Genomic DNA, 12,808 nt, shown 5'->3' on the forward strand with positions numbered 1-12,808 from the left:
AATAATAAAAAACTACATAATAAGTAGTTGAGCATTTTCTGTATGTTAAGACATTTTCAGACATTATCTTAACATGTTTGTTACAATAGCCTTATGAGGTGGTGTGGTGGATTAAAGATGGCCACAAATTCTTAGACACTTCTTCCACTGATAAGTGGGGTCGGTTTCTCCTCCTCTTGAAGCTGGCCAACTCATGACTGCTTTGATCAACAGAATATGGTGGAAGTGACACTATAGTACTTTCAGGCCAAGCCTTAAAAGCATCAATAGCTCCTGTCTCAGTGCCTCGGAGCCCTGAGCCACTGAGTATGAAGCACAATTACCCTGATAGGAAGCCTATGTGGAGAGGCCCTTAGAGGGAGAGGATGCTATAGTTTGGATGTTTGTCCCCCCAAAGCTCATGTTAAAATTTGATACCCAGTTGGGCACGGTAACTCACACCTGTAGAACCAGCACTTTGGGAGGCCAAGGCAGGAGGATTGCTTGTGCACAGGAGTTCAAGACCATCCTGATCTCTACAAAAAATAAACAAAATCAGCTGGGCATGGGAGTGGCACATGCCTATAGTCCCAGCTACTTGGGAGGCTGAGGTGGGAGGACTGCTTGAGCCTAGGAGGTTGAGGCTGCAGTGTGTCAGGATCATGCCACTGCAATCTGTCTCGAAAAGGAAAAAAAAGAAAGAAAGAAAGAAAGAAAGAAAGAAAGAAAGAAAGAAAGAAAGAAAGAAAGAAAGATTGATACCCAATGTTAGAGGTGGGGCCTAATGGGAGGTGTTTTGGTCATGAGGGTGGATCCCGCATGAATAAATTAAAGCCCTCCTTGGGAGGAGATCAAGTTCTCATTCTTACTAGTTCCCTCCACAGCTGGTTGTTTAAAAGAGCCTGGCACCTCCCCACCCCTCTCTCTGTTGCCATGTGATCTCTGCATACACTGGCTCCCCTTTGCTTTCTGCCATAAGTGGAAGCAGCCTGAGGCTCTCACCAGAAGCAGATGCTGGTGTCATGCTTCTTGTACAGTCTGCAGAACTGTGAGCCAAATAAATCCTTTTTCTTTATAAATTACCTACCCTCAGGTATTCCTTTATAGCAACACTAAATGGACAGAGACAGAAGGGTACTGCCAAGCCCGGATTTCCAGCCATCCCTCCACAAGGTGTCAATTACGTGAGTGAAGTCATCTTGGATCCTTCAAATGAGTCCAGTTGCCAGCTGAATACCACCAGTGGACCCCTGTCAATATGATGTGGAGTGGATGAATAGCCTAGCTGAGCCCTTCCTAAACTCTTGACTCACACTGTGAAGTATAATCAACTGGATGTTTCCAAAGCCACTAAATTTTGGAGTCATTTGTTTGTTGTGCAGCAACAGATAATCATAGCAGAAAGTGACCTTTATTTTCTCAAATTTAGAGATGAAATTGAAGGTCTTGGTCCATAGCTAGTGAGCCCTAGAGTGAGGTTTCTGAGGATAGGGTATGTCTGACCCTAAAACCTGTGCTTCAAACTTACTATGGTGAATGGGCCATCACTTGTGCCCTCAGAACATCAGGCCAAACTTACTTCTTCGAAGTAGAGAAGAGGTAGAACCTACTATTTCCCCTCAACTCCTCTGGGGCGAGTAGGAGCTCAAGAAACGCTTTTTGAATGACATTTTTATTCACAGGGTGGATATGGAGAGAAGATGTATATGAAAAAATGGGAAATAGCTTTTATAGTGTGGTTTTTAAATGCTAGGCACTTTGCTGTGTGCTTCTTATACATCTCGTTTACTTCCTCCCAACCTCTTTGAGAGGCACGAATTCATAGATGAGGGAATCAAGGTTCAGGGATGTTAGGGAACTTGCCCAGCTAGTAAGGGTTAAAGCCAAGGCAGGTATGAAGGTCCCTCTGACTTTGAAGGCCATATTCTGTCCACCTTGCCAAGCTGGTCAGCTTGTGATTCTATCTGCCAGACTTGACGCTGATCCCTCCTAAACTGTGCCTTGTTAGTTTTGTGCCCTCAATCAGTTACAGTCAGCATTAAGATCTAGAATTCTGATTGTGTATTCACTGTATTAAGCACCTCTTCTGGCTTTAGGCCATCCTTGGATGCACAGAACTCTGGGATCACAGAGGAAGACTTCCTCAAACATTTCAACCGGGGCTTCAAGAATAAGTAGGATTGGATAGACCACAAAGTGAGAAGGTGAGTGACTCTGGCAGAGCTGTACAAGACTCTGTGCAAAGGCATGAAAGGGCCTGGCACTGGGGGAAATATATGTACATGCACATACATATACTGAATATTAAATATATATGATATAATAATATATATCATAAATAATGTTATATATGTGTATAGATGTATATAAAATGGTGTTATGTGAGTATATACCTACATGTTAACAATGGTTACTTTTGGTGACAAATATAAATGATTTTCCTTTCTTCTTATTTCAGTGTGTAGCTGTTTTGCAATGAACATTTCTTATTTGAGTAATAAAGTATAAATAAAAAGAAAAAGCTGCATGTGTTTTGAGCAATGGGTATGGGAGGATAGAGCATCAGAAAGGCAGGTGAGCACAGAAAGACAGGAGACATGAGCTGGGACCACCTTTGCAACTCACACTAACCATTAGGAAAACTGCCTTGCTGCTCATCCTCTATCTTCTTTTCCTTGAAAAACCTGGAAACTCAGAGTAGGAAGTTCTAACGTGATCCTAAGTGGGAAAGATGAACATCCAAGCAGAGGGAGTGGTGACTGTGGTCCATGCAGAGCATCAGAACCATTGATTAGTGGCTAGCTTCTTCCAGTCATGTTCGGTCTTTCAACGAGCACATTGGAAATAATGGAGATCTGATTAAGCTACCCTGGGCAGGCTGACACACAATTATCCTACTATGTTACTGATGAGCACAAAGGAGGCACGCAGGGAAAAATCACACACGATTTTAAAGGATGTCAACAGAAATAATATAAATTAAGAGACTGGAGATGGGAGCGGGGAAGCTGGTTGGGCTGTATCTCTAAGAATTTTGCTTTTGGAAAAACAATTCTAGAGGAGTAAAATGGTACAAACAATGTTCATTTTCTCTCACTGGCCTCTACAAGTTCGATGTGCCGTTACCATAGTTGTGTGCTAGGCAGTCACATGTCCACACTTTCCACATGCAGGTTAATTTTACTTCCTTAAATCTGGGATGAACTTTGCTCTTTTCACAGATAAAGAACAGGAGTTTGAGGAAATAAAATCTATGTTTCCCACTACTTTAGGAAATAGGGTAGAAGATAAAGTGGTTCCAGTTTTGCCAGCCTGGGACGCTTCATCTACAGTTTAGAGAAAGGGAGAGGCTATGCCCCCAAACTCAACAGTGCTTACCTCAGAGGGGTAGGATTATGGGTCAATCTTAATTTTTGTCTTTATAATTCTCTGCATTTTCTTGGTGAGCTTGTATGGCTTTTATAATCATAAACAAATTCCATTTTGGAAAAACAGTGTGTAAGCAGAGGGAAGGAGAACAGCTACAGGCAAGCAGACTGATGTCCCCGAGCTGACGAAATCACTGCCCAACAAAGCTGGAAGAAGGAATAGGGTGGAGGGCTCCCAGCCAGCAGAGACCGAGAGAAGGCAGCTGGGGTGTAGGTGAAGCAGCACTGGACAGGGAGTCAGGCAACCTGAGTTCAAGTCTTAGCTGTGCCTCAATCACTTGTGTGAAGTGAGCTAGTGATGGACCCTCTCTGATTCTCAGCTTCCAAATTCCCAAATGGGGATGATCATCCTAATAGCCACTTCACAGAGGTATAAGGATTACATAATGTCACACATAGGAAAGCCCTTGTAACCCAAAGTTGATGTATACATGCTAGGGGTTATTAGGGCTTTGGGTGTAAAGGTGGTAGCACAGCAGGGAAGGAGGAGAGGTGGGGAGACTGACGTAGCTGAGTGCCGACGCCAGGCCAGGCAAGTCTGATACTAGGCATTGGGTGGTAGAATCATGTAGGGAAAGGCAAAGATGAGGGCCCGAGTAAAATCAGACTGAGAACCTGCTGTAGGTCACACGCCTGTGCAAGCCTTGTTCACAGGTTAGCTCTTCATCTCCTTTAACAGTTCTGCCCCGCAAACTTCATGGCCATTGTGTAGACAAGGGAAGAGAGGCAAGGGGTTGGTGCGGGGGGTATCTAGCAACTTGGCCAAGGTCACACCTTTGGTGAGCAGTAGGCTAGCACTGGACCTTGGGTCTCTTGGGTTCCAAAGACCATGCTGACAGTCAGAGAACTACATCCCTAAACCGTGCACCCAACCCCAGCTCCTCTGGCCAGCATTATCTGGGGACACTGAACGGCCCCGCCAGCCAAAGACCTTGGTCCAGGCCCCGGCTGCCCGCCCCTCCCAGCCTCGCCCGCCCTGCCGGTCGCGCACCTGGTCTCCAGGGGGATGTTGCTGTTGAGCAGCCAGTTGTCCTGGGCATGGGCAGGCTCCTGGGCACCGCTGGCGGGGGGCTCTCCGGAGAGCGAGTGATCCGTGGGGGCCGGGCTGGGGTTGCTCCTCGGCGTGAAGTTGCCCCGGTTCAGGGAGTTAATGGAGGCTGCGTGATGCTGGTTGGGGGTGTGGGTGTGCGAGAGCGGAGGCGGCGGTGTCCGGAGCCGCGCGTGGTTCTGCAGGCCGCCCGGGTGATCTAGGGCACAAACACGGCGGTCAGCAGCGGCGAGCTGGGTGCTGCCCCTTGGCTGGAAAAGCAGCCACGGAGGTCTGAGCAAGACCATAGAAGAGGCCGCCGGCAGATCATACATATGGATGCAGTCAATCAGTAATTACACGACAGATGTTTATTGAGCACCTACTGTTCTAGGTGCTAGGGATACCTTAACCAACTAAACAGACAAAAATTCCCGTCCCCATTGAGCTTAAATTCTAGTAGGGGAGTAAAACAATAGACAACATACAAAAGACTAGTTACTCATCTCAGCAACTTCACATTGTTTCATGCTTTTAGGACGTGGTTTTTAAAGTGTAGCCAGTGACCAGCAGCTTCAACATCGTCTGGGAATTTGTTAGAGATGAAAATTCCCAAGCCCTGCCCCAGACTGACTGAATCATGAACCCTGATGGGCCCCAGGAATCTGATTTTACAAACCCTCCAAGTGACTCTGATGTATGCTAAAATTCTAGAACCACTGATTATATATGACGGTACACAGTAAATGAAACAAAGTTTTTAAAAGTAAAATGTATAGTTTACTGAGATGGTGATAAATCTAAGAGCACATACAGCCAGGAAGGGCACTGTGGCCTGTGTATGTAGGGGCAGTGGGAAAATTTTAGATGGGGTGGCCATATAAGGAGAAAGATGACTTTTGAATAAGGTGAGCCATGCCAGGCCTGGTGGTTAAAAACCACTCAAAATTTACTGAGCACATTGAATGTGCCAGAGTCCCGTTCTGAGACTTCCACAAGTGTAAATTCAGCTAATTCTCACAACCACCACAGAGTAGGGACTGCTTTTATCCCCAGTTTACAGATGAGAACATTGAGATACGTTATTTATTCCCTTTAATTATTGAGAACAACAGGTATCATCACCAATTTACAGATGAAAAATGTAGACTTGGAGCAGGTAAGTAAAGTGCCCAAGGGTTTGTCGCTAAGTGGGTGTTATTGGTAAAGAAAGAAAACGAATACAATTTCTGGTGATACCACAAATGAGGCAAGTTGTGGAGGTAAATCTTCACGATCCATCTAAGCTATGCTCACAGAAAGCCTAGTCTTTCAAAGCGGATGATATTATGGGGGTGGTGAAAAGGCCAGGAAATTACATTCTAACCTAGATTCTACCACTTATTAACCACATGGGCATGGTCAAGTCATTTAACCTCTTAAGCCTCAGTTTTCTCATCTGTAAAATAGGGGAAATAGTTTATTTGGGGAATCACAGGGCTACTGTGAGATCAAATGAGGCAATCTGTAGGAAATAAATATTTCTGAAGTATTCTGCTCTTTGTTCCTCAAGAGAATTCTGTATTTTATAGAGGAGACTAAGAATCAGAAGGAACAGCAATATTCCAAAAGCTGTGCTCTTCTGGGGATAGGGAGAGGGCTTTTGGAAACCAGCAAGCATAGTCAGGTATGAGGCACCATTAGTGTTATGGATTTTTCAGTGTAAGATGCATCACTCTGCTTTTTGAATAAACCAACCTTTTATGCCAAAGAGGTATAAAGCAAATCTGGTGGGGAATTTGGGAAAGGGGAGTTAGGGTGGAAGGGAGAAAGAAACAGAAACCCGTTTAAGTGGATCACTTCCTTATTACAAGCTGCTACTTTCGGCATAAAGCCCAAACCTGGCTTAATATAAAACCCTCCGGAATCCGATCCATGGCTGTCTTCCAGCCTCTTCTCCCATCAGCTCCATCATGCATCCTCCACTCCAGCCACATCTTTCCTCCGAGGCCAGGAGATGTGCTGAGGCCATCTGAATGGTCAAAACCTCAACTTCCACAAGGACGGTCCCCAGGAAGCTGACAGAATGTGGATAGTACCTCCTGAAGATATGCAGTGCTATAGTGCTGGACCAGAAGGAAACTATCAGGGATGTTCCTTGCTGGGAAGGGAGAGAACCTGGAGGCGAATACAACCTGTCCAGGCAGAGTGTCCCACTCAGAGAACAGGGAGTGTTGGACCAGGAAGAAGGTGAGAATGTGCAGGGTCATTTGTTCTGTGCAGCTGTCCTCAGGTAGCACTTTAATGGAGACAGAAAGAGCCTGGGACAGAAGCCAGCAGCAGAAGCAGCCTCCTGGGCTGACTGAATGTTCTTCCCAGGCTTGGCCTTTCAGGCTGCCGGCAGTAGTCCACCAGAGCAGTGGGAGGCAGCGGCTGAACCACTACCATCCAATGGTTATCAAGAGGCCAGCAGAGAAGTGTTACCCAGTCCTTGCTCTTGCTCTGGCCCTAGGAGTCAACCTCATGGCATTTTACTTAATTGATATAGTTTCTGCTATGTATTGAAGCATCTACAATGTGTGCTTTCACATCCTTAACTTTTCTAATGCTCACAACAACCCTTAGGGGGCAGTATTTGTACTCCCATTTTACAGATGAGGACACAGGCTTACAAAACTAGTCAGTGGTTCTCATAAATACAAAGGCCAAATTCAGTCTACTAAACCATGGTGCCTTTGCATAAAACTTAGACACCTCCTGGACTGTCTGTCCATGGCTAAATGCAGGAAAAAGGTCCTCAGTGAAGACAGTAGCATCTGATGTCTGGGCCAGGCAAGCCTACAGACATTTGCTTTGTGACTAATGGGACACCTGGCTCTGGCTTGATAAATGATCAGGGGAACTGTCAAAAGTCCTGCAATTATGAAATTTTAAGTAAGATCACTGGTTCAGGTCTAAAAACTAACTTCTAAAAGGAAATTCTCCTTAGGGGACAAGGAATGTTTTCTATGGGAACAAGGAATGCTCTGGGCCAAATCCTCTCTATTTTTTGAGCCCTCAGCTCAACTGCTTCCCCATCCCGAAAGACTTCCTTGATCTATCCTCCTTTTCCTCTTGAATGCTGACAGCAGGCAACCCGCACCTCTCATTTTCATCTCCTCCCCAAGAGCAAGCATACTGATGTCCACATGTTGCCTCCTCCGGGAGGTGTGAAAGTCCCTATCTTCTCTTCTCTGTGCTGGGTGATCACAGAGCCTAGAATTGAGCAGATGCTCAATTAAGTTTATTGAACGAATAGCCATGTGAATGGCCTAAGCTGTCAGTGCAAGCAAGTGAGGTTCATATTTGTGTGCAAAAAATCATAGTAGACCACTCTGGGCCTGCTAGACCATGGGTCTATGCAGGCCTTTACTTACTTGCCTGGAGCCAGAGTTGCAGAAGCTTTGGCTAGGCCCTTTATTTCCCTTCCCTCACCCTTTCGAGCTTGAGAACCTTAAGAAAGGGGACCTTGATGTTTCCCGGGTTCCCAAAGGAAAAGCTCTATATTTGGGAGCTCAGCAATGGAAACCTCACTCACAAACCCCAGAAAGAAATGTAAACTTCCCAAAGAGCAAATGTTTCTTCTGGTCTGAATGGACTCTTTTTTTTTTTTTTTTTTTTTTTTTTTGCTCCTGTGGCCAGGAGCGAAGATGGAGGTGAGAGGCTACAGAGGAGCCTTCTTTTATCCCCCTACGAATATGCACCCTCATCTTTGGAGGGAATCTCAGAACCAGTTCACCCATTCAGAATTTATTGAATGCCTATTCTGTGCCAAGTCTTGTACACTAGGTATTGGGAATAAAACAGTGAACAAGATAAATATGGCCTAAGAGAGAACTCTCTTCTAGTTTCTATTTACTGGCTGGTTGACCTCCAACAACTCACTTCCCTTTGGTCCTTGGTCAGTTTGTCTGTGAAAGGGCAAACTTTCCTACTTCACCACTTTCTGGAGGATGAAGAGCCACGGGTTTGCTTGGGTGCCAAGTGTACCATCAACTCCTACTACGTCCTGAGGGAAAGACCCATGTGTCATTCCTTTCCATATCCCCAGTGTCTGCACAGAGCTGGCCCTGATGCATGGTAGGCCCTCAGTAAATCTTTACAGAATGTCGGGGAAAGAACAACTCAGGTAGTTGGGCCTTTTGCCTGCACAAGCAGTTGCTTCTCTCAAGCTACCTGAGAGTACACATTGGTACACCTGCAAAGCTGTGATGCAATTTCCAATTTACACCCTCTTCTCACAGGTATAGCTACCAAGTATATCCGTGAATCAAGCCCAAATGTGAGTCATTTTACTGTTATTTGTGCACACCACTACCAGTAAAAGTCACTTGTGCACCTGAGTTTTGCAAGCCTGGTTTTCCAGGAAGTTTCTTTGCTTCCTACAAGCTCTAAAATATATTTGCAGTTACTAGTGTCCTCCAACACCTCAGGCGGTTTTCATTTTAGATGCACAAAAATCCTGAACACCGAAGCTTCCTGGCTGCACCTCCCTGAACCAAGATCATAGTGAGGCTCCTTTACAGTGCTGGGCAGAGCCGTATGTAAGAGAAAGAGACTGGGCTTTGGTGTCAGAGAGCCCTGAGTTCAAGTTTTGGCTCTGCCACTTAGAACCTGTGTGACCTTCATCAAGTCACTTACTTTCTCTGGAGCTTTAGTTTTCTTATAACTAAATGGAAATAACGCCTACCTTATAGGACTGTTATGAGAATTAAAAGAGATAATGTATGTGAGTATTTAGCACCATGGTTGGAATATAGTAATTCTGAAAAATGGTAACTATTAATTCCACAATTACAATAAAGTCATGTTGAATGAACACATCACAAAGCCCTGAATCATCACCATGGTGATCACTCTTCAGCATTTACAGCATGGGTTCCAAAGCAAAAAACCTCGAGAGAGAAAGAGCAGAACAATATCTAACAGAAGTATGATACTCTTTTATTACACTGAATCCCACTCTGGACAACCTGCTGGCTCCTAGGAGCTCTAGTCTCAGGAGGGTGCCTGTAGCTGAACTTGTAGTTCAGAAACTGATGAGAATGGCTGTAGCCCTGACACTCAGAACAAAACCAGACACATGGGCTCACCATGTATTCAAAGATGAAAGCCCCTTTCTGCATTCGATTAGCATCTCAGAGCAAACCAGGCAGGGGCTGCTACCCACATCCATACCTCTCTGCCCTGGGTTCAAGGTGTGCCATAAGGAGAGGGCCCCAGTGTTAATCAGTCAGGAATATTAAACAGCCCCTTGTATGCAGGGACTTGATGGATTAAAAGATGAGGATAAGCCCCATCCTTGACAAGTAGCCAGTGTTTGGGAGGACAGCTAGCAAAGATACAAGAGCAGAGCTCAGGGACCTCACAGACCTAGACCTTAACTCTGTCTCCTACTGGCTACATTCACCTCTGAGCCTCTAGTCATTCATCTATAAAAGGTATATATAATAGTAATGGCAATAAAAGGAAGAGAAAGAACATGGACTACTGTAGGTTGAATAGAGATTCAGAAATAAAACAAATATGGTCCTTGACTTTGAGATGCTTATAGTCTAGTAAAGAAAATGGATATACAAACAGGTACATACTACACAAACTGGTGATGATAAAATTATACATCACTATCATCATCGCATACATTAGTTAACATTTACTGAGTATTTACTACTTGCCAGATACTTTCTAAATACTTTGATTATTTAAGCCTCATAACAGCTCTGTAAAGAAGGTACTGTTATTACTCCCAGTTTTGTAAATGAGGAAACTGACACATAAAGGCTAAGCAATTTGCCCAAGATTTCGAAACCTTTAATTTGTGGAGCCAGAATTTGAACTCAGGCAGTCTGCCTCCATAGACCCTACTGTTAAACAACTCTTCTTTGTGTGCATTCAGTGAGTGAATGCAGGAAAGGTGCTTACATCAAGGCCTGCCACATCCTGAGCACTTTCTAAGTGCTGACCACAGTAATCCTTACCAGCAAACGCCACAGCCCCAGGGAGCACCACGGGCATGGAGAGCAGCTGCCAGACTGACTGTCAGGGTCAGGAAAGGTTTCTGAGAAGGGACATGTGACCTATGTCTGAGGGGCATTCTAGGCAGCAGATAATAGCTGTGCAAGGGTTCAGAAGCAAGGCCAGCTGGGGACAGTTTTATAATTAGTGTGAAATGGCTGTGCGAGAACAGTGGCTGCGGGTGAGGTAGAGACGCTGGGGCAGGCCCAGGTGGTCACTGCCTGGAGGTGCCAGGCTAAAGACCTTGGCCTTTATTCAGAGGATTGGGGGTCACATTAGTATGTGAGGAAGATTTCTAGTGGCCATGTGGAGGATGAACCAGGCCGGGATAGGCTAAAAGCACCCCCTAGACTGATGGCAGGGTGCCTCCCTGGTGGAAAGATTCCAGTGGAGTCCACCACTGTTCTTTTATGAGATCACATTCATGAGAAAAAGGCATGAACTTCCAGAGCTTTGGCTCAGGCAAGGAACTCAATCGTGTCAATAGCCCTGTGATCTAAGGCCAACTCTGGCTCCAAGAAAGGGTGCCAGGCTGAGTACCCACATCCAGCCCTGCAAATGGCAGACAGGTGCCCGAAGGTCTCCTTGCTACAGAGCTAATGATGACTCTAGCATGCAACTGCAGTCATTAATTGGGTCCTAAAGATTGTCAGATATGAAAGATGATGGTATTTAATTATCGTAAAACAAAAACTCCAGCTGCCTGAGAATGCCAACAGAAAGAGTTATTTGGCTTCCATTAAAATGCCATCGACTACCACTGACATGGGATGGTGATGTAGCAATGCTGAGAGCTTAGCTAATGAACCCTGGCCTACACTACCAATTTACGAAGGCCAGAAAGCTCTTTATCACCACAGTTAGCAGTCAGAATCTGATAGCCTGACTTCCAGTCTCAGTTCTGCCTCCTTCAAGCTGTAGAATCTCGGGCGCTTTATTTAACCTGAGTTTCAGTTTCTTCACTTGTCAAATGTATATGAAAGCACCTTGCAAACTGTAAAGTCTTGTGCAAGAGTCAAAGAAAACTATCACTATTATTGTTACCTGAACCTAGAATGGATCAAAGCAATAAAGTCCACAATGTAACCACCAGTCTGAACATGAGGCTAGGGTTCACACTTTTTGTAGTGTTTTCTCTGCCTATTCACCCCTTCTCTGGACAAAATCCTTTTGGTTCATTCTCACTATGTCATGGTCAGTGCTCAAGGCTTCTAAACAGCATTTGGCCTGAAACCCCAGATGGACTCACACACAAGGAAGGGCCCACAGAGGACAGTAGACTGTGGGGCTTCCCTGGCTCCCCTTCCAGTATTCTGATGGGGAATAAAAAATAGCAGCTTGAGGTCACAATATGGCTATTTCTGCTTCCTCATTCGTTTAGTCAGGACAGAACTTTGGGCGAACACTCAGATTATTAAATTGCTTTGCATTTTAGAAACAGTGATGAAGGGACAATGTATGAAAAAGCTTCATTGTATGACACAGTGGTTTTTAAATAGGGGTGTCTGGAAATGAGGAAGGGTGTTTTCTAGTTGTCACAATCGCTGGGAAGCACAGGTGGCCTCTGGCAGGAGGGGGCCAGGGAAGCTAGCTGCATGCAATGACTGGGACCAGCGATCCTAGGGGATATGCACTCCAGTGGCAGTAGGATGGGTAAACAACTACTATAAAACTTTATTCTCCGTTTGCCTCCTCCAGCCCCATCCTCAGTTCCAGACCATTCTCTGCCTTTCTGTGTCCCAGGAGGCTGACTCCTAAGGATTGCAATACCTGGGCTCCCTTGCCCACTGGCTTCTGGATAGGTTTGGCTAATGGTGAGCATAGCAGGACACTGAAAGGTAGGAAGAGAGAGAGGCTGGAGTAACCTTCTTGCTATGGTTTGAATGTGTACCCCAAATTTCATGTGTTGGAAACATAATATCTAAATTCATATGTTGATGGCATTTGGAGGTGGGGCCTTTGGAAAGAGATTGTGGTGAGATAAAACCATCAGGGTGGAGCCCCAGTGGTGGGACTGGTGGCTTTATAAGAAGAAGAGAGACATGGTCAGGTGCACTCTTGCCCTCTCACCATGTGATGCCATCTGCCATGTTATGACATGCTAAGTAGGCCCTCACCAGATGTGGCACCCTGGACTTTGGATTTCCTAGATTCCAAATGTAAGAAGGAAATTTCTTTTCTTTAGAAATTACCCAGTCTGCTAGAGCAGACAATGAACAAGATACTTCTTTTCCCCCACCCCGTGGCAGCTTGCCTTCAGCTCTGAGTCTCAGGCAGTAGCCACATCCCTCCAGGCTACAACAACTTACAGATAGAGTGGTCTAGGGAAGCTTCTAGGAAG

The 12,808-nt window shown here is 45.3% G+C and overlaps 1 protein-coding gene across 24 annotated transcripts in view; it reads right to left on the bottom strand.

The window, feature by feature from the left end:
* Positions 1–12,808, bottom strand: part of LOC105468948 (teneurin transmembrane protein 4) — a 3,228,145-nt gene that overhangs the window by 249,930 nt on the left and 2,965,407 nt on the right. For all 24 annotated transcript variants that reach the window (XM_071075888.1, XM_071075902.1, XM_071075903.1 and 21 more), the window contains one exon: positions 4,399–4,654. In XM_071075888.1, the coding sequence (XP_070931989.1) occupies positions 4,399–4,654 (256 nt within the window). The remainder of the gene's footprint in view (positions 1–4,398; positions 4,655–12,808) is intronic.

The sequence above is a fragment of the Macaca nemestrina genome, chromosome 12, assembly GCF_043159975.1.
Source record: "Macaca nemestrina isolate mMacNem1 chromosome 12, mMacNem.hap1, whole genome shotgun sequence".
Taxonomy (NCBI): domain Eukaryota; kingdom Metazoa; phylum Chordata; class Mammalia; order Primates; family Cercopithecidae; genus Macaca; species Macaca nemestrina.